A 26,830-nucleotide genomic window follows, 5' to 3' on the forward strand; every position below is an offset into this window, starting at 1 on the left:
TTTCGATATGTATAAAATGGTACCGCATAGACAGTAGCCCCTGATGCTCGGTTCGGTGTTCAGAAAGAAAAGCCGGACTGAGGATCTAAAAAGATATATGCAGGAGTCATAAAAAATATGTCAATATGGGATTGCAGGCTGTGCTTCTGACCTCTGCCGCACTGACTACGGAGGTCAATACATTGAAGGAAAACCTCGAGTGGTCCGAGAACGAGCTCGGCCGTGCCAAAAAGCATCTCGAGGACAAGGAAGGTGAGTAACACCTGAGTAAAATTGTACCTTACAGAAAAGGATTTTGGTTGCAAAAAGAATGACAAGGATAATGTGCGTATTGTAGGGGCACTAACGAGGTGGCGACCCTGAAAGAGGCGGTGGCCGCGGCCGAACGCGATGCGGCCGTGGAGCGCACCGAGCGAGAGAAGCAGGAGACGCGAGTGGCGGAGGTACAGCAAGAGCTCCAGGATCTCGTGAAAAAACATGAGAGCCTGGAGCGTGACTCGAAGACTCGAGAGTCTGAGCTTGCAACGGCTCTTGAGAGTGCCAAAGCCGCTAAGGCCGAAGCCTACAAGGCCCTCCAGGAGATTGAGGCGGTGAAGAAAATAGCAGCGGGTAAGGCATTTTTCATGCAAAGTAAGCATGTGAGTGTGAATTACCTGTTGCTTACCTGAATTTGGAGCTCTCCAGGAGCGTTCGCAGATCTTCCTCGCAGCGTGTCCAATGCTGCCGCATTCTACCGGGCCGAGGAGGGGAGCTCGACGGAGAAGGTCTTCTGGTCTCAGTATGCAGAGGCCGGACATCCGGTGCCCCTTAGCGACCAGCTGAAGCAGCTGGTCGAGCTCCACAAGGCGACCGAACAGGCCATGAAGGGCCTCATAGTTCGGCTGTGGCCTAAGGAGGCCATGCCTGGGAGCTACTTCGGCCTCGTGCGGCGGCTGGTGGATGTGTGCCTGTGGGTTGAAGTCATCAAGCACTCCGCCTGTATTGAGGGTGCCCGTCGGGCCCTAGCCCGCGCAAAGGTGCACTGGGGCAAGATGGATGCCCAGAAGCTTGTGACGGACCCGCCACCAGAGGGCAAGGAGCATCGCACGCCCGAGATGTATTATAAGAGTGTGATGAAGGGCGCCCGCACTATTGCAGGGGAGTGCTCCAAAGATGTAATTTTTGAGTAGACTCGCATTTTGTTATCCTGTGCGCTGAAAACTTAGTTCATATGCGCTAAGCAATGCTTGTTAATTTAAAATATTACCTTCTGTGCGGCTGTTTATCAAATCTGAGAGATGGCAAGTCGTCGGCTTCAGCCCCCATGCCACGAGTGCTGGGGTGTTTGGGATAAACTTGAGCACTCTTGTTCCCATTTTTGGGTCCATCTAGGGAGGCGCTCAACACAGCGAACAAGGCAACCGGACTTATAATGCTTGAACACTCTCACTTAGCCATAGAATTCTATAATTTTAAATTTTGGCGAAGCCCCTAGTCTTCGGAAGGCCGAATTTGGGGCGCTATCTACGCCTGGGCCGGACAAGATCCGGCTCCTCGCTCTAAGCGGCATAAGTCTTTAAGGACTTGCAAAAACCTCTCGAACAGCGACCGGCTCTCGCCTCATCATGACGGTCAGTTTTAGCTTTCTCCACTGAGGCGTTAACCCAACTCAACTGGGGTGCAATCGCAGTGCTTCTCCCAGTGCTACCTTAGCCGATACAACGGAATGTAAGGTACCAAAACATGGGAGCCGGGCAAACCCAACTATTGACCCAAGACATGATTCGGAGCCGATGCATATAATGCTATAAGTTCGGGGTGCCGCACTTGTGAAAGTGTTCGGACTTATCACACCATGATGCGGGAAACATAAGCCCCTGGTGTGTTTTAACCGTACCAAAGTGTACGGATGCGACATGTCGTAAATGAACATATGTATGAAAAAGAAATGCAATTATAAGCAAAAAGGTGTTCCATTGTTCTATTCAATAAGTGCTGCTATGAATGCAGAACGATACAAATAGTGCGATAAGCAAGGGATGGGACTGTTAAACATGTCCCCCTCCAGGGGTAGGCTGCGGATTGGTGTATAAAAGTGCTCGTAATGGAGACCACCTGTGTATTCGTTGTAGCCTTTATCCTTCCCTGGCTGTTGCATCGTGAGTTCGGTAGATCTGCTGCCGGACAGGGCCTCTGACGAACGGAGTCCTGTGGGTAAAAAATAAAAGGTAAAAAGAAAAAAAGAACGACACACTTGAGAGCCCCTGGTGTGGTTGAGCCGTCACTACTAGGAAAAGGCCTACTAATGGCGCACCAGTTTTGCCTACTAATGGCGCATCACTGGTGCGCCATTACTAGCACGCCATTAGTAATTTTTACTAATGGCGCACCACTGATGCGCCATTAGTATCTGGTATACTAATGGCGCACCACTGGTGCGCCATTAGTATAGGCCACAGTGCGCCATTAGTATAGGCCACTGGTGCGCCATTAGTATTTTTGAATTTTGAAGGTGGGAAAATAGTAGTGGCGCACCGTCTAACCCCCACCGTGCGCCATTGCTATTTTTGAATTTTGAATTTGGATCTGGATCGTGATTTTTTTGCCCATTTTTTGCTAGTTTTTTTTGCTCGTTTTTTGGCACGATATTATTTCAAATTTTGTTCTTGTTTTTGGATCTTGTACGTTCTTTTGCCGTGTTCTTTTGCCGGAGAGGAGTTCGCCGGAGAGGAGGAGGAGGAGGTCACCGGAGAGGCGCTCGCCTACATCGCCGGAGAGGAGGAGGAGGTCGCCGGAGAGGAGTTCACCGAAGCATCGGAGAGGAGGAAGGAGAAACCATGAGGGAATGGGAGGAGAGGAGGGAGGAGGAGCTCACCGAAGAGGAGGGAGGAGAAACCGTGAGGGGAGGGGAGGAGAGGGGAGGAGAGGAGGGAGGAGGAGGTTCCCGGAGAGGAGGAGGTCGCCGGAGAGGAGGAGGAGGTCGCCGGAGAGGAGGAGGAGGAGGTCGCCAGAGAGGAGAAGGAGGTCGCCGGAGAGGAGGAGAAGGAATGGAGGAGAGGAGAGGAGGAGATGGAGTGGAGGAGAGGAGAGGAGGAGATGGAGTGGAGGAGGTGCGCCCAGCCATATATACGACATAGTAATGGCGCACCATGGGCAGGTGCGCCATTACTAACTTTTTTATTATTTTTTTGACTTATTTTGAATTTTGAAGGCGGGAAGATACTAATGGCGCACCATGGGCCGATGCACCATTAGTAACTTTTTTTTTTTTGACTTATTTTGAATTTTGAAGGCGGGAAGATACTAATGGCGCACCATGGGCAGGTGCACCATTAGTAACTTTTTTTTATTTTTTTGACTTATTTTAAATTTTGAAGGCGGGAAGATACTAATGGCGCACCATGGGCAGGTGCGCCATTAGTGAGTTTGAATTTTTTTGAATTTTTTCGCCTCTCCAGATCTTAAAAGCCCCGTATCTTTTTTTTGTTAGGTTTTTGAGGATTTTGAAAATGTTTAACGGGGTTCGCCCGGTTAAATTCGTATGTAACTTTTCGAGTAGATGATTTTTCATATAAAAAACTTTTTCATCCGAGTTAGTATGCAAAAGTTATGCCCATTTTTACAAATTCTCGAGAGATTTTGCAAATGAAGTCAAAATTCATATTTGCAAATTTTCCCAACAACTGGACCACATATCACATGGGAAACTTATTTTCTTTTATTTTTTTGACATTTTCATCATTTTCTTTTATTTTTTTTAAAACTGAAAAGGCGGTCCGGGGGGTGCATTCGGTGGAAGTGGTGGCCAAGTTACTAATGGCGCACCGTGGCATGGTGCGCCATTACTAGTTCAACTAGTAATGGCGCACCACTGCCACGGTGCGCCATTAGTAGTTTTGACAAAAAAATTTAAATTTTTTTTACTAATGGCGCACCCGCGATGTGGTGCGCCATTAGTATTTGGACACTAATGGCGTACCAACACATGGTGCGCCATTAGTATATAGTAATGGCGCACCACATGTATGGTGCGCCATTAGGGTCAATTCCATCTATAGCCCTTTTCCTAGTAGTGCGTAGTCTGGGCTTATCGTGGTCGTGCCCCTCTCCCCATGCCCATGGTATCTTTAGAGCGTAATGGTGTACGCGAAGGACCTGTTTTGACGTTTTGCAGGGGCTGGGGTTGGGGCCGCACTGCTATGCGTGCTCGGAACGTGCCAGGTGGTCTTGTTGTAGGTTACTCCGGGCGCGCTTAGCTATGTCCGACCGCTTAACGGCCGGACTCGAGAATTGCCTTAAGAGGCTGCATTGTACTTCTGCCGGGAGAGCCGCTGTATGTTCCTCCGTTCGGAGAGAACGTTCAGTGTTTTCGTTGACCGTGATGACTCCTCGAGGGCCTGGCATCTTGAGCTTGAGGTATGCGTGGTGCGGCACCGCGTTGAACTTTGCAAACGCGGTACGTCCGAGCAAGGCATGATAGCCGCTGCGGAACGGGACTATGTCGAAGATTAACTCCTCGCTTCGGAAGTTATCCGGGGATCCGAAGACCACTTCCAGTGTAACTGAGCCTGTATAATTGGCTTCTACACCTGGTATGACGCCCTTAAAAGTCGTCTTGGTAGGTTTAATCCTTGAGGGGTCTATGCCCATTTTGCGCACTGTATCCTGATAGAGCAGGTTCAGGCTGCTGCCGCCATCCATCAGGACTCTGGTGAGGTGAAATCCATCGACGATTGGGTCTAAGACCAATGCGGCGAATCCGCCGTGGCGGATGCTGGTGGGGTGGTCCCTTCGGTCGAAAGTGATCGGGCAGGAGGACCATGGATTAAACTTCGGGGCAACTGGCTCCATCGCGTATACATCCCTTAGCGCACGCTTCCGCTCCCTTTTGGGTATGTGTGTTGCGTATATCATGTTCACCATCCCACCTGTGGGGGGAAACCCTTCTGTCCTCTATTGTTCGGCGGTCGGGTCTCTTCCTCGTCATCGCTATGCAGCCCCTTGTCATTGTTTTCGGCAATTAACTTGCCTGCCTGCTTGAATACCCAACAGTCCCTATTGGTGTGGTTAGCTGGTTTTTCGGGGGTGCCATGTATCTGGCACAAGCGGTTGAGTATTCGGTCCAAATTGGACGAACCCGGAGTAGTTCTTTTGAATGGCTTTTTCCGCTGACCGGGTTTAGAGCCTCTGAATCCGGCAATGACTGCCGTATCCTCACTATTGTCGCCATTGATGCGGCGCTTGTTTTTGTTACGACCCGACCTGCCATTTCGGTCCTTGAAATCCGGACTGCCAGAATTTTTGCTGAGGTTGTTGCTGCGTGCTAGCCAGTTGTCCTCATCCGCGCAGAAGCGGGTCATGAGTGATGTGAGGGCTGCCATGGATTTCGGATTTTCCTGTCCCAGGTGCCAGGCAAGCCACTCGTCGCGGATATTATGCTTGAAGGCCGCGAGGGCCTCCGCATCCGGACAGTCGACGATTTGGTTTTTCTTGGTTAAGAACCGTGTCCAGAATTGTCTGGCCGATTCGTCTGGCTGCTGAATTATGTGGCTTAGGTCATCAGCGTCTGGTGGTCGCACATACGTGCCTTGGAAGTTATCGAGGAATGCGGCTTCCAGGTCTTCCCAACTCCCAATTGACTCTGCTGGCAAGCTGTTAAGCCAATGCCGAGCTGGTCCTTTAAGCTTGAGGGGGAGATATTTGATGGCGTGAAGATCGTCACCGCGGGCCATGTGGATGTGAAGAAGATAGTCTTCGATCCAAACCGCGGGGTCTGTTGTGCCATCGTAAGATTCGATATTCATGGGTTTAAACCCTTCGGGGATTTGATGATCTATTACTTCATCTGTGAAGCATAGAGGGTGTGCGGCGCCTCTGTACTGGGCGATATCGCGACGGAGCTCAAAAGAACTTTGTCTGTTTTGTTCGACCCGGCCGGACTTACTGTGTCCGGCGCGACGGCTGTCGTCACGTACCGTGGGGCGCCCACGCGATCCATAGATCGATCTTGATTGTCTTGCCTTATCCTCCAATATATCTCGCAAGTCCGGAGTGTTCCCCTGTGGCCTTGTGCTTTTCGAGCGATGCCGGGGTACGGGTCTAGTGAAGGGCCTAGAGGCCTCTCTGTCGCGACCACGGGGTGGTCGGTCAGCCGTATTGTCTCCTGGTGATGCGGGTTCATACGCTTCCTCCTCTAATCGGGGGAGCAGCTTGCGCTTAGGGTAGCTTTTGGAGGGGCGTTCGAGCTCATGCTCTTCGGCCGCGAGGACTTCAGTCCATCTGTCGGCTAGCAGATCTTGGTCAGCTCTAAGCTGTTGCCGCTTTTTCTTGAGGCTGTTCACCGTGGCCATAAGCCTGCGTTTAAAACGCTCTTGTTCGATGAGATCCTCAGGCACGACGAATTCATCGTCGTCGAGGCTTGCCTCGTCTCCGAAGGGAGGCATATAATCCTCTACCTCTTCTTCTGCCGCTCTCTCATGAGGGTTGGCGTCTTCGTCCTCCTGCGCTACATCTTGCTGGAGTGGGTTGTCTTCGGCACTGTCCGGTGTATTATTATCTCCAGTGCCGGAGTCTTCATTCTTGCTGTGGCGGGATTTAGAGCGGCGCCGCTGACGCCGGCGCTTGGGCTGCTTCTTGGAGGGGTCATCCTCCGATGTTTCTTCGCCATTCCCATCCTTTGGGATATCCACCATGTATATGTCATATGATGAGGTGGCTTTCCAGTGCCCGGCAGGCGCTGGTTCTTGGTCGTCTCCGGCATCTTCGTCCATACCGTCGATGTCTTCGGAGTCGTAGTCTAGCATGTCGGTTAGATCGTCGACAGCGGCTACCAAGTGGGTGGTGGGTGGGCTTTGAATTTCTTCGTCGTCCGCATCCCAACCGTCCTGACCACAGTCTGGCTAGGGCTCTCCTGATAACGAGAGATACTTTAGCGAACTCAAGATGTCGCCAAAAGGTGAGTGTCGAAAGATGTCCGCTGCGTTGAACTCCATGATCGGCGCCCAATCGGATTCGATCGGAGGGGGCGCGGGAGGTTAGGAGTCCGGCAAGGAGTCCGGCACCTCGGAGTCACGAGCTTCATGAGGGACAAGGTCATTGTTCGGCTCTATCGCCGTAGAGGTTGCAGCCCCCGAGGCGGTGTCTAGCCATCCGTCCTCGATCTGCGCAGCCGGCTCCGAATTGAAGATCGGAGCGGGTTCGAGTGCGGCCTCCAGGGTACTGTCCGGCTGCAGAGCTAAATCATGCTCGCCGTGACAGTGCGGCATGCTCGGCTGTGGCTCGAATCCATCGAGGATCAAGTCCCCGCGGATGTCAGCCGTGAAGTTCAAACTTCCGATCTGACCTGATGGCCAGGGGCGTAGGTTTCGATCTTTCTTTTATTTGTAATGATATCCTTCATATACTTAGCATAAGGATTTACTTTCAGCATATCAGTTAAGCGCATACGTAAGAAAATAGGTCTAATCATTTCAGCAAATCGCTAAAAATCCTCATCATCCTTTGACTTGGATGGTTTAGGAGGAAAGGGCATGGGTTTCTGAACCCATGGTTCTCTTTCTCTACCGTGCTTCCTAGCAACAAAATCTCTCTTATCATAACATTGATTCTTTAATTGTGGGTTATCAAGATCAACAGCAGGTTCAATCTATACATCATTGTTTTTTGCTAGGTTGAGCATCAACATGAACATTACCATTAACATTATCACTAGGTTCATGTTCGTCACTTGATTGTGTTTCAGCATCAGAGATAGAAATATCATTAGGATTCTCAGGTGTGTCTGCAGTAGGTTCACTAGAAGCATGCAAAGTCCTATCGTTTTTCTTTTTCTTCTTTTTAGAAGAACTAGGTGCCTCTAAATCGTTTCTCTGAGAATCTTGCTCGATTCTCTTAGGGTGGCCTTCAGGATACAAAGGTTCCTGAGTCATTCTACCAGTTCTAGTAGCCACTCTAACATCAAAGTCATTTTTATTATTTAATTCCTCAAGCAAATCATTTTGAGCTTTAAGTACTTGCTCAGCTTGAGTAGCAACCATAGAAGCATATTTGCTAACGAGTTTGAGTTCATCTTTAACTCTAGCCAGATTATCGCTTACTCGTCCTATCTCAAAAGCATTATTCTTTAACTCTCTACCAACAGAAGTATTAAAACTTTCTTGTCTAGCCATAAAGTCATCAAATTCATCTAAGCATGGGCTATGAAGTTTAGTAGAGGGGATTTCAACTTTATCATATCTATAGAGAGAATTTACCTTTACTACCTGTGTCGGGTTATCAAGACAATGTGGTTCTTCAACAGGCGGTATATTAAGACCATGTATTTCTTCAATAGGAGGTAAATTCTTAACATCTTCAGCTTTAATACCTTTTTATTTCATTGATTTCTTTGCCTCTTGCATATCTTCGGGACTGAGAAATAAAACACCTCTCTTCTTCGGAGTGGGTTTAGGAATAGGCTCAGGAGTTAGCTCGATTGGTTCAGGAATTGCTTCAGGAGTTGGCTCGGGAAGGGTCCAATTATTTTCATTAGTCAACATATTATTCAATAATATTTCAGCTTTGTCGACTGTTCCTTCCCTGAAAACACAACCAACACAACTATCCAAGTAGTTCTTGGAAGCATCGGTTAGTCCATTATAAAAGATATCAAGTATTTCATTTTTCTTGAGAGGATGATCAGGAAAAGTGTCGGTGTCAAAACCGACGGATCTCGGGTAGGGGGTCCCGAACTGTGCGTCTAGGCGGATGGTAACAGGAGACAAGGGACACGATGTTTTACCCAGGTTCGGGCCCTCTTGATGGAGGTAAAACCCTACGTCCTGCTTGATTAATATTGATGATGTGTGTTACAAGAGTAGATCTACCATGAGATCAAGGAGGCTAAACCCTAGAAGCTAGCCTATGGTATGATTGTTGTTCGTCCTATGGACTAAAGCCATCCGGTTTATATAGACACCGGAGAGGGCTAGGGTTACACAGAGTCGGTTACAATGGTAGGAAATCTAGATATCCGTATAGCCAAGCTTGCCTTCCACGCCAAGGAAAGTCCCATCCGGACACGGGACAAAGTCTTCAATCTTGTATCTTCATAGTCTTGGAGTCCGGCCGATGATGGTAGTTCGGCTATCCGGACACCCCCTAGTCCGGAACTCCCTCACAAAGCATTAAGTAACCAGAGAAGCCTCCCCCAAGCTTGTGGGAGACTCTCTTCTTTGATTTGCACAAAATTATATATTTCCCGCAAGGCAGCTTGTTTCTTATGAGCAAGGAAATATTTAGCAGAGAAGTAATAAATCATATCCTGGGGACTACGCACACAACCAGGAGCAAGAGAATTATACCAAGTCTTAGCATCACCCTTTAATAAGAACGGAAATATCTTAAGGATATAAAAATAGTGACACTTCTCATCATTAGTAAATAGGGTGGCTATATCATTCAACTTGGTAAGATGTGCCACAACAGTTTTAGATTCAAGGCCATAAAAAGGATCAGATTCAACTAAAGTAATAATCTCAGGATCAACAGAGAATTCATAATCCTTATCAGTAACAGAAATAGGTGAAGTAGCAAAAGCAGGGTCGGGTTTCATTCTAGCATTAAGAGACTACTGCTTCTATTTAGCTAATAATTTCTTAAGATCATATATATCATTGCAAGCAAAGATTTCCCTAGCAGCTTCTTCATTCATAACATAACCCTTAGGAACAACAGGCAATACATAATCATTGGGAGAACCTTCATCATCACTATCATCAATAATAGGTTCTTCAGTAATTTCATTCCCCCTAACTCTAGCAAGTTGTTCATCAAGAAATTCACCTAATGGCAAAGTAGTATCAAGAACAGAAGTAGTTTCATCATGCATAGCAGAAGTGGCATCGTCAATAACATGCGACATATCAGAATTCATAGCAGTAGCAGGTTTAGGTGTCGCAAGTTTACTAATAACAGAAGGAGAATCTAGTGCAGAGCTAGATGGCAGTTCCTTACCTCCCCTCGTAGTTGACGGCAAAATAGTAGTTCGGTCATCTTTCAAGTTCTTCATAGTGATCAATAGATATAAATCCCAAATGACTCGGAGAATGGAGCTATGCTCCCCGGCAACGGCGCCAGAAATTAGTCTTGATAACCCACAAGTGTAGGGGATCGCAACAGCTTTCGAGGGTAAAGTATTCAACCCAAATTTATTGATTCAACACAAGGGGAGCCAAAGAATATTCTTGACTATTAGCAGTTGAGTTTTCAATTCAACTACACCTAGATAACTTAGTATCTGCAGCAAAGAATTTAGTAGCAAAAGTGGTATGATAACAAAGGTAATGGTGACAAAAGTAAAGATAATAGTTTTTGGGTTTTTGTAGTAGTTGTAGCAGTAGCAACGGAAAAATAAATAAGCGAAGAACAATATGTGAAAAGCTCGTAGGCAATGGATCAGTGATGGATAATTATGCCAGATGCGATTCCTCATGTAATAGCTATAACATAGGGTGACTAAGAACTAGCTCTAGTTCATCAATATAATGTAGGCATGTATTCATAAATAGTCATACGTGCTTATGGAAAAGAACTTGCATGACATCTTTTGTCCTACCCTCCCGTGGCAGCGGGGTCCTAGCGGAAACTAAGGGATATTAAGGCCTCCTTTTAATAGAGAACCGGAACAAAGCATTAGCACATAGTGAATACATGAACTCCCCAGACTACGGTCATCACCGAGAAGTATCCCGATTATTGTCACTTCAGGGTTGTCGGATCATAACACATAATAGGTGACTATAGACTTGCAAGATAGGATCAAGAACACACATATATTCATGAAAACATAATAGGTTCAGATCTGAAATCATGGCACTCGGGCCCTAGTGATAAGCATTAAGCATAGCAAAGTCATAGCAACATCAATCTCAGAACATAGTGGATACTAGGGATCAAACCCTAACAAAACTAACTTGATTACATGGTAAATCTCATCCAACCCATCACCGTCCAGCAAGCCAACGATGGAATTACTCACGCACGGTGGTGAGCATCATGAAATTGGTGATGGAGGATGGTTGATGCTGAGGACGGCGACAAATCCCCCTTTCCGGAGCCCCGAACGGACTCCAGATCAGCCCTCCTGGGAGAGATTAGGGCTTGGCGGTGGCTCCGTGTCGTAAAACGCGATGAAACTTTCTCTCTGAATTTTTTCTCCCGAACGTGAATATATGGAGTTGGAGTTGAGGTCGGTGGAGGTGCAGGGGGGCCACGAGATAGGGGGGCGCGCCCTGCAGGGTGGCGCCCCCTGTCTCGTGGATAGGCCCTGGGCCTCGTGGTGTATTTCTTTCGCCCAGAAATTCTTATTAATTACAAAAAGTGTCTCCGTGGATTTTCAGGACATTCCGAGAACTTTTCTTTTCTGCACATAAAACAACATCATGGAAGTTCTGCTGAAAACAGCGTCAGTCCAGGTTAGTTCCATTCAAATCATGCAAGTTAGAGTCCAAAACAAGGGCAAAAGTGTTTGGAAAAGTCGATACGTTGGAGACGTATCATTGACGCACGTGCAGGCATCCACCTCCACCTCCCGCCTTCGGGCGGCGATGGCGGAGCGGCTGATGACCCCGACGATCGACGGTGGGTTGGCGGCCACGGCGGCCGACAATGGGGTGGCGGCCATGACCACCACCTCCCGCCTTCGGGCCACGGTGGCGGAGCAGGTGATGGCCACGGTGGGCGGCAGTGGGGTGGCGACCACGACGGCCACCTCCCGCCTTCGGGCCGCGGCGGCGGAGCGGGCGATGGCCCTGGCTTTCGACGGTGGTGTGGCGGCAACGGCGGTCGGCAACAGCTGCCGACGGGCAGCGGCAGCGGAGCGTGTGGTGGGTGTTCCACGCACACCCAACAGGGACGCCACACGCACTACACTACGCCGGGGACTGCGCCGCCGCCGCCGCGGTGTAGCCTCCCAGCTCGAGCTGTCCTTTGATGACGGCGGAGTGGCTGAGCGACGACGACGGACTGGTGTCACTGGCGATTGTGGGAGAAGCAGACGAGATAAGCTACAGGGAGGGATGGGAAAATGCGACGTAGGACTCGCCGGCCGTGAGGGCTTTTATAGCAGGCCGGTAAGCATTGGGATTTTGGGGGATTTAACCGAGTCGGGTGAGAAGTTTGCACGGGAACCTGCGAGGTTTCGCGGGAACGGGCTCACCGACAATTCATTGGCGCCACCATTTGGTCAAGAGAATGCCCCTGCGCACTGCGCAAGCTTGCGCTGTAAGCCGTCTATGGCAGCGGGGTGACAAGACGTGCGAGAGGAGGACGAAAGGCCACGTACACATATGGTTAATAAAAAACGTTTGCGATTTAATTACCTACTATACCCCTGTCCTGGTTTATAAGTATGATTTAACTAATAAAATATGAATGCATGTCGCCAAAGATTATATAGTTGGATTTGTATTTGAACATAGTTTCCAATTATATAATTTTTATAACATGCATTAATATTTTGTTTGTTAAATTTGAGGGCAAAGTATGGCACAGAATATAAAGGGTACTATAGACTAGACGGAGGTGGTAGCACACGGCTTGCGGTTTAGGCGGCCGTGGCGCACTCTGCTCGCGTCCCGCCGTGCGTGCTCTGCTCTCGCGTCCCTCCGGGTGCTCTGCCCTCGTCCCTCCACGTGCGCTGCTAGTGTTTGGGGCCGGCGCACAATCACGCATGTTCGTGTGCATGCGGTTGCCTTGGGCGCAGCGCGACAGTTACCAGCTGCAAAAACTACCATGCGGGCGCGCCGAGAATCCACGCCGCCCGGCCCCCTTTTATTCCTGCGGCCATTTACCTTCATCTGTCATCTCACACGACACAATAAGCACACCCACGAGGACACATACAGAGAGCACATCCAGCGGTTCCAATGGCGCTCCCCATGGCTCCAATGGTGCTCCCAGCGTCCGAACACGACAACGGCTGGCAGTTCACCACGCAACACGTCGTGGACACGATGTGAGGGGGAAGGCTCTCTCGGTGGTGTACACGAACAATCCGGTCTCGGTGGAGAGCTCCATCCAAACTATGGAGCAGTTCCTTGCCGAGGACAAGTACCAAGTGGTCGGCTTCGACCTCGAGTACACCATGGGTCATGCTGGGCACGATCAGAAGGTTGTCGTCGCCCAGTTGTGCGCGCGACATGACGTCCTCGTCTACCACTACCACCTGGCCACAACGCCTTGCGAGCATTTCTCCAGGCTTATCAACAGCTCCGACTACAGTTTCACTGGGGTGGACACCACCAATGATCTAAAAGCGCTCAAGGTTTCAGGCTTGAAATGCCCGAATCTTGTCAACATCCAGTGTGACTACAAGGTCTGGGGCAGCGACAAAAACAAACTGAACTCCCTGGTTGACCTTGCGTCAGCCATCATCGACCCCAACTACATGAAGATGAAGAATGAGAGCAATAAGGACAGGAACGCCTGGCACAGTGTGTGGCATGAGAGAGTGGATGAACAACATGTCAAGTACGCGGCCATGGACGCGTACACAAGCTACGAGATGTACAGGCAGATCATTGACATGAGGAATTGTCTTCTTCCTAACCCAGATGAGGGATCGAGCCATATAGCAGTGGCGGGAGCGTCACAAGAAGTAGATGACTAGACGATCGTTTCTCCTACTTTAGAATGCATGCAATTGTTTATTGAGGTGTCTGCGAATGATCTGTATAGTCACTTATGTAATTGGATGTTTATTTCAGTTACATGTATATATACATGTTATTCTACTGTAGACAGAGAAAATCACATGGCTTATTAGCAGCAATCGTCTGTGTAATTATTGGTCTTCGCACACATTTCTGATTATGGACATGTTTGCCGTGTATCACACACATCTTGTTCAATTGAACCATTTCCATTATGTTGCCTAATCACACACAGTTCATCCTAGTGAACCGTATGCTATATATCGCACACGCCTTTATCTTGCTGCCCGTTTCTTTTGTTCCTCCTCATCCCAAATAGTTAATTGAACTGAATTGTATGCTCTACATCGCACACGCAACTAAAATCTGAACCGTGTTTGATGCATCTGTCATCCCAAATATATTGCACCTTTTTTTACGGTTTTTTACACCCATGTTTGCGATTATGGCATCACACACAGTTTCGTCAAAGGGTCTCTAATCGTAGTGTCGCGTTTGGACCATCCTGCAGTAGTGAAACATCCTAATGAGATCATCTCTAATCACATCCCAGAACACTTGAAAAAACATAAAAGGTAGCCCATCTTGACCAGGAGCCCCATCTGAGTAAGAACCAAACATAGCAGTTTTGATCTCCTCCTTAATAAATCTACTCTCTAATCTGTCATTTTCTTCCTTGGAATTTTTCTCCTCCTCATTGAAGAAATCTTCTCTTAAGTTCATGTCAGGTCTAGGTTCCCACTTGAAAAGATTTTTATAATAATCTATAGCTATCTTTTTAATGCCCACATTATCAGTGACAGGACCTTCAGTGTCATCCAACACATGCATCACATGTTTCCTCATTCTCTGGTTACCCACTGCCTGAAAATAAGCAGTATTCCTGCCCCCTCCACTATATCTCGATCCCTAGATCTCTGCCTAACTTTAATCTCCTCCATTTGCCACATCTCACGAAGCTCTCTAAGGATATTGTTCATATTCTCACACTCCTTATCAGACAGATTATTAGCCTCCGCCTTAATGTCCAGAGCATCATATTCTATCATGAGTTCATTCTTATTCTTCCTAAGGAAGGCCTCAACATTTTCCTCTAGGCAGCCTCCTAAACATTCTCACCTTATGCTACCAGCAATCTACAAGGTTGTCAGACTTACATCTGCTAGCCCAAGCCTTGATTACGAGCTCTTTAAAATCACGCCTGGTAATCCATCACTTCACCAATTTGAAACTATTTTTTTCTGCACTTAGTCCACTGCCGAGTCCCAAATTACAGGAGTATGATCACTACCTACTCTAGGTAGCACTCTAGAGCTGGCCAAGAGATAAACAACATCAAATTCAGTAGTGCAAAAGATCCAATGTATCTTAGCCATAATTCTATTTCCCTGATTATTGCACCAAGTATAATTCCTACCGGACATGTTAATCTCCAATAGAGACCACATATCCATCCAAATATTAAATTTGTTAGCCCATCTAAAATCTATGTTACCATTACTTTTGTCTCTCCAGTGATGCCAAGCGAGAGCGGCGGTGGCGCACAGGTGCTGTGGCGCTGTCTCGGCCTCGCGTGACCTTTCGAATGTGCCCCATGGCACAGGTGGTGCCGCGGCGTTGTGCAGTCTCGGATGCGCGGAGCCTTTCGATTGCGTCGACGGTGCAGTGACATGGTCTTGTTTGCTTGGCGATGCTGACTTCGCCTGTGGCACATAGGCGCCGTGGCGTTGTCTCGGCCTCGCGTGACCTTTCGAATGCACCCTCGGCACAGGTGGTGTTGTGGCGTTGTGCACTCTCGGATGCATGAAGCCTTTCGATTGCATCGATGGTGCACTGTCTTGGCTTGGTTCGACTGGCCAATGTCATTCGATCACATTGGTGGTGCTTTGTGTTGTGCTGGGATATGTCTTCCCTCTTTGTTCTCCCCTGTTTGTTTGTTTGGCGTATACTGTTTTTGCTTTATCTCTTCCTCTGTGTCCCCCTGTAATTTTGGTTCTTTTGAACCCATCTTGCAAAAAGGCTGCAAAGCCTTATAGGCAAATGAATATAATTCAGGTGGTGGAGGGTCTCCCCCTCCTCCCCCGGTGAAAATTCAAAAAAAAAATACTTTTGTCTCCCAGATTTCTAACTAGATTAAAATCACCACCAATAATAGTTGGCCCATTCCAATTAAGAGACAAGGAATGTAATTCAGAAATAAATTCCTGCTTACCCTCCTCATAAGCAGAACCATAAACTATAGTTACTCTAGAAACTATATCACTACTCTCATCCTTAACAACCACACTAACATAATTTTTTAAATCTCCCAGCTAACTATCTCAAAATGATCTATATCCACTCCTACTAAAATTCCACCTGCAGAACCCACAGATGGAAGGAAATTCCAGTCAAAACTCCTATTTCCCATTAAATTACTAAGATTTTTTTAGAGAAACTATCCTGCTTAGTTTCTTGACATCCTACTAAAACATGATTTAAAGGCCATATGAGGTCCTCAATATAATTCTCTCTTCCTGGGGCTAAAATCCCCCTAGAATTCCAGAAGATGTATTTCATTGCAACCTTTTTCTAGGGTGCTTGCCCCATCTACCATGCTTAATTTGAGCCTAAACTCGTATAACCCTACCAACCTCATCATCACTCTCATTATTTAATCTGTCTCTATCAAGATCTTTATTAACACCATTGTTATCACTAGAAGCACCTTTATCTATCAATTGTTCTTTAATGATCACACAAATATCATGAGTCATACTATCAATTTCATCTACAGGAATCACATTAAAAGGTTTACCAGAAGCAATATCTTTCATGTTTTGAGGCAACTCTAGATTCTTCTTCATCTTAAGCAACACATCCCTGTCCACCATATTTTGAGATATATCCACCCTGGAGCTCTTGCTAGAAGCTTGCACAGCCTGCGGGCTTTCTGTATTCTCCCTTTCTTTTCTTTATCACACCCAAGCATCTGATCATCTTCAGCAACCCCAAAGGAAATGATATCAGGCATGATGTCCTCAGGCAGATTGTCTGAAAGTTTCTCATCCTGCACCCCTTCCTCCTCCATGTTATCCTCTGGAACCTCTCTATCAGCTACAAATTCCTCCATCTCCATCAACTTCCTGTAGCAGTTGCATCTCAGAGAAGACAAAGGTGGTTTTTTTATTTTTTTCACCCTTTTCATTAGGCATTATGTCATTAGCATCTAAACCATAGTCACATTCTAAGATAACTTTTTTTGATTGGTTATTTGTCTCCTCAACCGTGCTCTCTCCTCTCTGTTGCCCACTACCCCTTGTAGAACTCCTTGAGCTAGTTTGTTTGCTTTTGTTCTGTCTACCGCCCGGAGTGAGGTGTTATTCATCATCCTGACCATCACCCTTATCAGTCAGCATGTTTTGATCTTTACTACTCTCATCACTTTTATCTCCTCCAAATTCACCACTCCCCTTTTCTTTCTCATTCTTATCTCTGGCGGGCACTTCTACAACAATTTGAACCTTGAAAATCTTCCCCTCAATTTCAAATAACCTTTTAGTAGGTATTTTGGCTGGATCTCTACACCGTACCTTAGCTCTAACACATTCAAATAACCCTTGGAGCATTCCTTGCTAGTCAATCTCCAGAAGCAACTCAAAAGAAGAGACACACTGATCTATGACTGCCCACTCACACCACTTGGGCAACAACCACCTCACTTGGACCCACACCTCTTCTAACTTGTCAATCTCAACTAGTTCTTCCTTCCACACCTCCAACCACTTGTTCAACAGAAATGTGAGGTGGGAATTGGACCAAGAAAGACCACTCATCCAAGGCCCTAATCTGCCATGGACATTTGGTTTTGTATATTGGACAAAACTCCTAGGCCAATTCCTCCTTGTTGACCATTCTAGTTTCCACATACACCACACCATAGTTTCTCATACTTCCTATTGAACTCTGCCGCATATCAGAAGTCTCCAGATGGTAGAAACCTAATCCTGGAGCAGCTCTTCCAACATACTTTGCCATCTGATGCGGCCTTTTCCTAAGTGGACAAGTATATACCTGGTGTGTACGCTTTGCAAATGAAACATCTTTTTGGCCTTTCACACATAGTTCTAAGGCGTCCAAGGTTACCACAATTGTAGCACCTGACTTGTGTGTATTCAGTAAAGTCCCAGACCACCTGCCCCCCTTGCTCTCCAGCCCTCACATCACCTGAGCCACCAACAACTTGACCTTGTGCTTTCTTCATCTTCTTTTATGTTTGATTCCGTGCCCCTGGCTTTCTCATCCCTTCTCATTTCTACCATGGTTTTTGAGATTTGTGCTCAGGCTCTAAAAATAGCTCAAGATATTGGCATGGTACTTTTTATAATCCAAACCGACAGAGCAAGATGTGGATAGTGTTATAGAAGATATATCCAATTTTCAGTTTATTTTTGATGTTTTCAGATTATATAGTATAGACTAGAAGTTATGGTTGAAGGAAATGTAATCTTGTTGTGCACAAACGAGTGTATTTTGCTTGAGGGATTCTATTACCAAGCTTTGTACTTATGAAGATGTTAACTTTTAGTCCAAAAATTCAATTTGGCTCTTGGGAGCCTATGGTCTTGCGCACCAAAAATCTTATTATTTGGACACATTCCCTGTAGCCTGTCAAGTAGTCAACTTGTATAATAGTTAGGCATACTTGAATGCTACTTAGTGACATGTGGCCTACTTTTTTGTCTCACAAATGATGTTTAAGATTGTGCAGCAGCAGCTAGCTGAAAGAGCAAGTACAATAGTATCCAGTCAGCAGGCCATAAGCAGGTTCATGTCATCAAAATCATAACTGAAATAGAGAGAAGAAAGGAAAAAGAAGGGAGTGGGATCTAGAGCTATCGCCGGATGCAGCCCAAGAAACAAGAAATCAAGCCCGGATGCATCTGTGTGAGCCAGCGCTCCTCTCCTTTACACCAATTAGTGTGTGTCTTCTCTCCTTTCACATGCAAGCATTAAGTACTAGTAGCTAGTTTACAACCAATCTAATATACTAGGAGGCAGATCCTCAAGAAAAATATACTAGGAAGCTGTTATGAAGGCTTTAAGTGACATGCCATTGGTATATAGCCAGCAACAGGCTCTGTTATTAACCATGCTCTAATCCTACAACCGACTTCTTTTCTTTTTCTGTTTCAACAAAGCAAAAATTTGACGTGACATATTTTACATTGCACCTAGACCACCGTGTTAGAGCATCTACAGCCGTGATGGGCTAATTCGGCCCCTCAAACACCCACGGACGCGCACGGGCGCGTCCGCGGGCACTGACCGAGCACGCCTTCTATTTCGCTCTTCACATCTGATATCATATTCGGCACCCTATATCCATACAATACATGCAACGTGAGCTACTCTACGTGATCAAAAAACAGGCAACAAAAGCGGCTGGAAACGAACAACAAAATCGGCTGCAAACGAATATTAAACGAGCTTGACATCATCCAAAAGATCATTTGACTTCCGTCGCCGGACAAGTTCTTAGATATCAACAACTAAAACGATATCCGACACCCTATATCCATCTGACTTCCGCAATGGGCCTTTGCCCTTTCGGTCGTCGGTGTAGCTGTAGGCGTCTGTGGCTGGTGGAGGATCTTGGTCGTCGTCGGAGGAGGTAGAGCTGGCACAGGAGCTGCTGCGACGCTGCAGATCCGAAGCTGTCCCCGGTGTCCATCTTGGACCGTTCCAAGGCAATGCGGAGTGCCAGCTCCTCATCGTAGTCGAGGTCGGAGCCGGAGTCACTGCCGGACCTCGACATTGCTCTGGATTGGATCGGAATGGGGGAGAGGAGTGGACAGGACGGAGTGAGAGAGGCGAGTGAACTGAGCTAGGGTTTGGAGCAGGAAGTTGGATGGGTACTTTTGTGGGACAACCGTGGGGTCGGTGGTGGACCGGACTTGTCAGGCGGACGTGCTCAGGCCGCCCCATATCCGCTCTAGATTTTGGATGGATATGAGGGGTGTCGATCAGCTCGGACGTTTGAGGCCCATTTGATGCGGCCGGCTCAGTCGATTTTTTGTGACCGGTTAGCCCGCCCGAGACACGCCCGGACGTTTGAGACGGATTTGTGGCGCCCGGATGTGGATGCTATTACAACACAAAATCGCAAATGAGCTCGGTTCTCGTTTATGGTCCTCTGTACAACGCGTGGAGAATCGAAACCTGTTTACGGAGGTGTGTACATGATTAGAGAATATGGCAAGGGACACTTTTACCTAAATGGATAGCTGCATGATCTTAGGATTGACCCACCTCCGCTTTAGGCGTTATATGAACTATACATGTTTCCTTGTATTTTGTTTTTTTAGTTTTTTGTCTGTGTGATAGGATTTTGTTACGCAGAGGCCGCCCCTTTAAAAAAGAAAAACGAGGCGCGCGCACGTGTCCGTAGTTGCTCTTGCTCCCAGGCTCTGCGTGGACATGGCTGGCGCCGAGCCACGGCGCAACCAAAGGGTCGGGTAACATGGGTGGAAGCCGCGGCATGTGACGCCGGTCATCGTGGATTGACCTCCCTATCCAATGCCAGGACCATACATGATAGATTGGTCAAGTTATTTTGTAACAGATGGCACAGATGGCACTGGCTCACTAGCGCTTGGTGTGGTTAACCTAGAAAGTACTACCTCCGTTCTGGTTTATCGGTCCTTACTGTATTTTGTGCCAAATTTTGATCATAGATTTAACTAATAAAATATTCATGCATGTCATAAACGTTATATCATTAGAAACTATGTTCAAATACAAATTCATTAACATTTTATTAGTTAGATCTTTGATCCAAATTTGGCACAAACTACAAAGAAGACCAATCCAAAGATGGCGACGGATGTAGTAGTAGAAAAATGTGATGCCCAGACATGGCGACATCCTTGCTCGTTACCCGCGCCACTTTTCTTTTTTCCTTCATCCATCGCCATTCTGGGACTGCCACGGAGAGCTTTAGCGCATGGGATGGGAGACCTCTCCTTGGCAGTTGAGTTTAGGGTATTCCGTGAGTTTTGGACAGGACGAGGTCGCGTGGCGACTCGAGTCGTCTGGACAATTTTCCACGAGATCCTTATACAAGGAGATTTTCAAGTCGGCGGCTCCACGCGACTTGTCGGGCCTATGGGGGACACGAATGCCATCCAAAATCTAGATCTTCCTCTGGCAAGTCGCCCGTAATTGAATTGCGAGCGGGGACCAGATACAAAAGCGACACGGCCCGAGAGACGGCCGAAGTGTGTGGTGTGGCGATAACGAAGATCGGGATCATATCCTGTTTCGTTGTATTATGGCTAGATTTATGTGAAGTGCAGTTAGATCGGCGACGGGGTCCTCATGGAACCCAAGTGGATTCTCAGATTTTTACCGGCGTGCGGCCGCAACCTCCGGGAGAGATAAGAGGATGGCGTGGCTAGGGTTTGGGGCTCTAGCATGGTCTCTGTGGACCACTCGCAGTAAAGCGCTAATAGAGGGTGTTTTTATCAGGCATCTAGCTGATATGCTATATAAAATGATGTCTTTCCTACAGCTACGAAAGCTTTAGGCAAAGCGACAGGACGAAGGACTCGTGGAAGGGTACAGGCAAAGTGTACTGAGCTTCGACGCGCTTCATAGAGCAACTTTGCCTGACGTCGGCAAAGCGCCCACGCTACCTTGAGAGCGATCGGTTGGACCCTGATCTGGACTAGCGCTCCGACGCTATGTATCCGCTTACGGGCTTGTATTCATTTTTTTCACTTCGGCTTGCTTGTTTCGTTTTTGCTTTCTAGTTGTGCTCGAACGTTTATACTCGTAAGGGCCTCGTTCTATGGCCGGGCAAGCGCCTCTGTTCTAAAAAACTACAACCACATGGGCACATCACGAGTAGATAAACACATGGGCACATCACATGGGACCAACGGCTCGCATGCCATCACGACTCACGAGCAACCACGGATGTGGAAACTCGAATGCACACCACAGTGTTCACTGCTCAGTGGTACGACTAGCTTTATAATACTACTGGATAAAATCTGCCACAGAAAGATTTTAGCGGGGAGAGCGAGCACCATAGACTGTATGACAGTTTCGGCGTGCCGCGTACATAGAAGTGTTTTCACCGGCGGTGCATTACATTCAATCAATCCATTGAAATGCAGTCCAGCTGCTTACCCTAATCTAATCACAGAATGACCCCATGGATCTAGCTGCAGTACCTCGACTCCACCGGAAAGGAACGGGTCTGTGTCGGTAGCGTTGCTCCGGCAGCACGACCCGACCGCGGCACGCGTGGCGATAGATTTGGAGATTCGCGCTCCGCTCGCGCTCGGGACAGCTCCTGATTGTGATGCGAGTCTGCAACATGCACACCCATGTGACCTGCATTGATTCCTGCCAGCCACTGTGCTGTGTGTGAGACCTGACCTGCACAAGAACGGATCAAAGCTGGGGCCCTTAAAGGCATCATCAACCTTTCAAAAACTCGTGTAAAAACAAGTTCACAAAATAACTGATCTGAAACAACTCCTCAAAATCTGGTTCAGAAATGAGCCTTCTACAGAATACTAGAAGAAACAGCAAATGCTGCAAACACGAAAAGGCTGGTCTGTCGAATGAAATTCTGATATTACCTCGATTCAACATACATATACTTATAATCAAAAAAAAAAAAACGTACTGTACTCCGATCCGATGGCAAATAAATCAGTGGCAATGGCAGCAAGTTGCGAGGTGCATGATCCGTGGATCAATCAGCCATGCTTGATTTGCTCGCACTGGGCCAACCTGACACGCACAAGACAAGCATTGCACCTCGCAAGCACCTCACTCCACAGCGTCCCCATGCACTGGATGCAGCTGGCTCACTCATCACTCGATTGCCATCGCTCCATCCATCATGTTCATCTAGTGCCACGTCAAAACGGATTAATTTTATTCCGCCAAGCAAACCAATAATGTATAGCACTGCAAGAACCTAGTGAGCTCAAATCACACTAGCTATAAATACACACAGACTTCTTCATCTTAGTATCCACCACTCGCCCATTGTTTGTAGCACACTAGCCAAGCCAAGAAGTAAACAGAGCGGGAGGAAGAGAGGCCGGCCGGCGAAATGAAGGCGACCGCGGGGGCCCTCCTCGCCGTGGCGGCGGCGGTGCTGCTGCGCGGCGTGGCAGCAGCGCCGCCCCGGAAGCCGGTGGACGTGCCGTTCGACAAGAACTACGTGCCGACGTGGGCGCAGGACCACATCCACTACGTGAACGGCGGGCGGGAGGTGCAGCTGTCCCTGGACAAGACCACCGGCACGGGCTTCCAGACCCGGGGCTCCTACCTCTTCGGCCACTTCAGCATGCACATCAAGCTCGTCGGCGGCGACTCCGCCGGCACCGTCACCGCCTTCTACGTACGCCTCCGTTCATCTCCATCTCGCCCTTGTGCGGTGCAGCGGTGTACTTAGGATGTAATGTAAGTGATGGTTTGCTTCTGGATTGCATTTGCTATTGCAGCTGTCGTCGCAGAACTCGGAGCACGACGAGATCGACTTCGAGTTCTTGGGGAACAGAACGGGGCAGCCGTACATCCTGCAGACCAACGTGTTCTCTGGCGGCAAGGGCGACCGGGAGCAGAGGATCTACCTCTGGTTCGACCCAACCAAGGACTACCACTCCTACTCCGTCCTCTGGAACCTCTACATGATCGCGTACCTCTTCCATCCCCCTTTCGTCTTCCTGCTTACTACTACTCCCTTCATCTAGACGAATAAGTCGATCTTAGGTTGTGCATCGTGATCAAGAAAGAAGGAAACGAGAAAATGTAATGTTTATTTGCTAATTAATAGCATTGCATGTAACAAATTAACCATTGCATGTTGTGTTTGATACTCTCAAATCATTAAAAGCATGCACATCTCATATTTTTTATTGGTTTATATTTCAAGAAACAAGAAACGAGTAAAAGTTAATGCACCGTGCCTAAGTTATTTTCCCCTTTATTTGTGACAAATGAAAAAAGTTTATTTGTGACAAATGAGAAAAGGAGTTTTAGTTAGTTAATGATGTTTGGAACTGATTAGTTAACCAATCTACGAGATTTTGCGTGAAAGGTTTATTAAATTTTTTAGTCTAACTTTAACCACATATTTAATTAATATAAAATGTAACTTGTGTGCCCAAAAATGTCATTTTATTCGTATCCAAAAACATTTACAATGATAGAGTTTTGTATTTTATGAGCATATAACTTATACTCCCTCCTTCGAGAGCTAGTCCCATAATACATGATATTTTAAAATCTGTACTGCTGATGCAACATGCATAATATCCGTAAACAGAGTAAATTGCACAAAAATACTACAATTGAGGCATTGGAAGCAGATTGGTATCAAGTTTGGTATTTTTTACGTATCAGTACCAAGTCTGGGGCTACACGTTACAAAAAAGTCTAAATCACGTACAAACGCGTATTGACGGTGTATCTGAACGGCGGGGCACGCATGTCAGCTGCTGATGTGGCATTCTTTTTGCAGAAACCCCCTCGAGCCCGAGCCCGAGCTCCTTCGCCTCCCGTAACCCCTGCCCCGCCCTGGCCTCCTCCTCGCCGCGCCGCCGGCCGGCCACCGGAACACCACCACCGGCGACCAGGACCAGGCCATCCCTGCACCCTGCCTCTCTCCTTCTCTTCCTCCTTCCATTTTTTCTTTTCTCTCTCTCTCTCTCACCCGAAGCTCTCTCTCTCTTGACGCACCGCCTTGGTTCCCGTCTTCTTGGACTCCGGCGGCCACATAGCCTCCTCCAGCGCCCACGCCTCCTCGATCCTCGCGTCCTGCAGCATCGCATCCCGCACCGCCTCCTGCAGCTCCAGCGAGGGCGGAACCCCGTCGGAGGCCATCTCGCCGAGGGCGACGAGCGCGCTCCTGGGGTCCCTGAGCCTGCAGAACCCGGCGACGGCGATGCCGTAGGTGGCGGCGTCGGGCCGGCGTGGGGAGTCGGGGCGGCAGAGCCAGCGGAGCACGGAGGCGGCCTCGTGGGCGCGGCGCATCGCGAGGAGGTGGCCGAGGAGCGGGGTGGCGAGCGGGAGAGGCGAGGGGCGGACGGGGTAGTGGCGGAGCGCGGTGAGCAGGGCGAAGGCCGGGGTGAGCGTGGGAGGGAGGTGGTCCACGAGCGGAGGGAACGGGAGGCGCTCCGGGGAGCCGGGCAGGAGGAGCGCCGCAGAGAGGAGGCGGCCGGCAGCGAGGACCTGGCCCTCGGAGATGAGCCGCGGATGAGCGCGGAGATGGCTTCGAGCTCGGACGGGGAAAGGGGGGAGGGAGGCGCTTCTGTTGTGCAGAGGCCTCGAAGGAGACGGTGGAGGCCACGAGCAGAGGCCGCGGCGGTGCGAGCAGGGGCAGCTCCGGCGCAAGCGATGGCCGTGGCGATGCGAGTGGGAGCTCGGGCTCCATGGATTATCCCCTCAATCCAGACCGGGCGCCGCTGTGCGGGGGGTTTCTGCAAAAAGAATGCCACATCGGCCGCTGACATGCGGGCCCCGCCGGTCAGATACACCGTTAATACGCGTTTATACGCGATTTAGACCTTTTTATAACGTCTAGCCTCAGACTTGATACTGACATAGTAAAAATTACCAAATTTGGTATCAATATACTTTCAATGCCCAATTGTGATACTTTTGTGCAATTTACTCCTAAAAAACCAGCACGGCACCTAAAATCGCCGCGCATGTGCAATCGATCCGGGGCGCGTGCATGTCCTGAACAGTACTCCTACCAAAGGTAGATGTTGGTCTGCCCTGGGCCCACTGCTCCAGGCAAGGCATGCCCCAGAGAGCAGAGTACTAGGCAGGCTCATGGGGTGGCGCGTGCAGCCCTTTAGTTCACTGCACCGTCCATGCAGAATTTCTGCAAAGTTGAGCACCGGACACGATGTGTGACGCGCTGTAAAAATGTCCTCGCAAAAGAAGAAAAAGAAATGAATGAATCGAGATTATTAATAGAAAAAGGGCGGTTGTGACGTGACATTGGGCATTGGGCATGCAGGTTCTTCGTGGACGACACGCCGATCCGGGTGTTCAAGAACAGCAAGGACCTCGGGGTGCGGTACCCGTTCGACCAGCCCATGAAGCTCTACTCCAGCCTGTGGAACGCGGACGACTGGGCGACCCGGGGCGGGCGGGAGAAGACGGACTGGTCCAAGGCGCCCTTCGTCGCCTCCTACCGGGGCTTCCACGTCGACGGCTGCGAGGCGTCCGCGGAGGCCAAGTTCTGCGCCACCCAGGGCGCCCGCTGGTGGGACCAGCCCGAGTTCCAGGACCTGGACGCCGCGCAGTACCGCCGCCTCGCCTGGGTCAGGAAGGAGCACACCATCTACAACTACTGCACCGACCACGACCGCTACGCCGCCATGGCGCCCGAGTGCAAGCGCGACCGCGACGTCTGAGCCAGCGACCATGATATAGTACAACCAGTTGTTGTGCCGCTGGTCGCGGTGCGGTCGGTGAGACGTAGTAGTACGAGGAATTTGTATCCCTACACTACATGTGTGTATGCTCATGCCTACTTTATTAATATTATTTTGATTGCCCATCCATGATACCTCTCCTCTCTGTCCTGGTTTATTAGTCTCATCATATTTAAGATCATATTTAACCATGATTTTAACTAGTAATAAAATATAAGTTATACTCTTATATTTTAGTGATTTAAACGCTTTTATATTAGTTTGAATATAACTAGTAAACTAATATAACTAGTAAACTAATATAAAAGCATTTAGATTACTATTTAGTAATCTAAATGCTTTTATATTAGTTTACAGAGAAAGTACATAGCAAAAATAATACATTAAAAATTATATTCAAATACGAATCCAACTATATAATTTCTGATGACATACATTAATATTTTATTAGTTAAACCTAGGATCAAAATTACGAAGGTAGTATAATCGTATTGACTGAAGTTGGTGGAGTGGTGCTGGCTTCACTTGGACACTCATCATCCGCTACACATTAACTGCACTAACGTGGCATTGTATTTTCGTTTGCGAGGGACCTCGCCAGCAATGGTGGGACAGCCAGACTCTCATGGTACTTGTCAGTGAACACTAGTGTTGGTTATTTTAAAGCCCCGAACCTTAATTTTCATTATTATAAATAGTAAATTA

The 26,830-nt window shown here is 48.1% G+C and overlaps 1 protein-coding gene and 1 pseudogene across 1 annotated transcript; one reads left to right on the top strand and one right to left on the bottom strand.

Annotated features, from left to right (window-relative positions):
* Positions 1-22,683: 22,683 nt before the first annotated feature.
* On the top strand, positions 22,684-26,259 carry LOC119295742 (probable xyloglucan endotransglucosylase/hydrolase). Its single transcript, XM_037574198.1, has 3 exons — positions 22,684-23,076; positions 23,180-23,373; positions 25,705-26,259. The coding sequence occupies exons 1-3, from the start codon at positions 22,786-22,788 to the stop codon at positions 26,102-26,104; spliced, it is 885 nt and encodes a 294-aa protein (XP_037430095.1). The 5' UTR covers positions 22,684-22,785; the 3' UTR covers positions 26,105-26,259.
* Positions 23,380-25,320, bottom strand: LOC119295743 (annotated as a pseudogene).
* Positions 26,260-26,830: the final 571 nt, after the last annotated feature.

This window comes from Triticum dicoccoides, chromosome 4B (assembly GCF_002162155.2).
Source record: "Triticum dicoccoides isolate Atlit2015 ecotype Zavitan chromosome 4B, WEW_v2.0, whole genome shotgun sequence".
Taxonomy (NCBI): Eukaryota; Viridiplantae; Streptophyta; class Magnoliopsida; order Poales; family Poaceae; genus Triticum; species Triticum dicoccoides.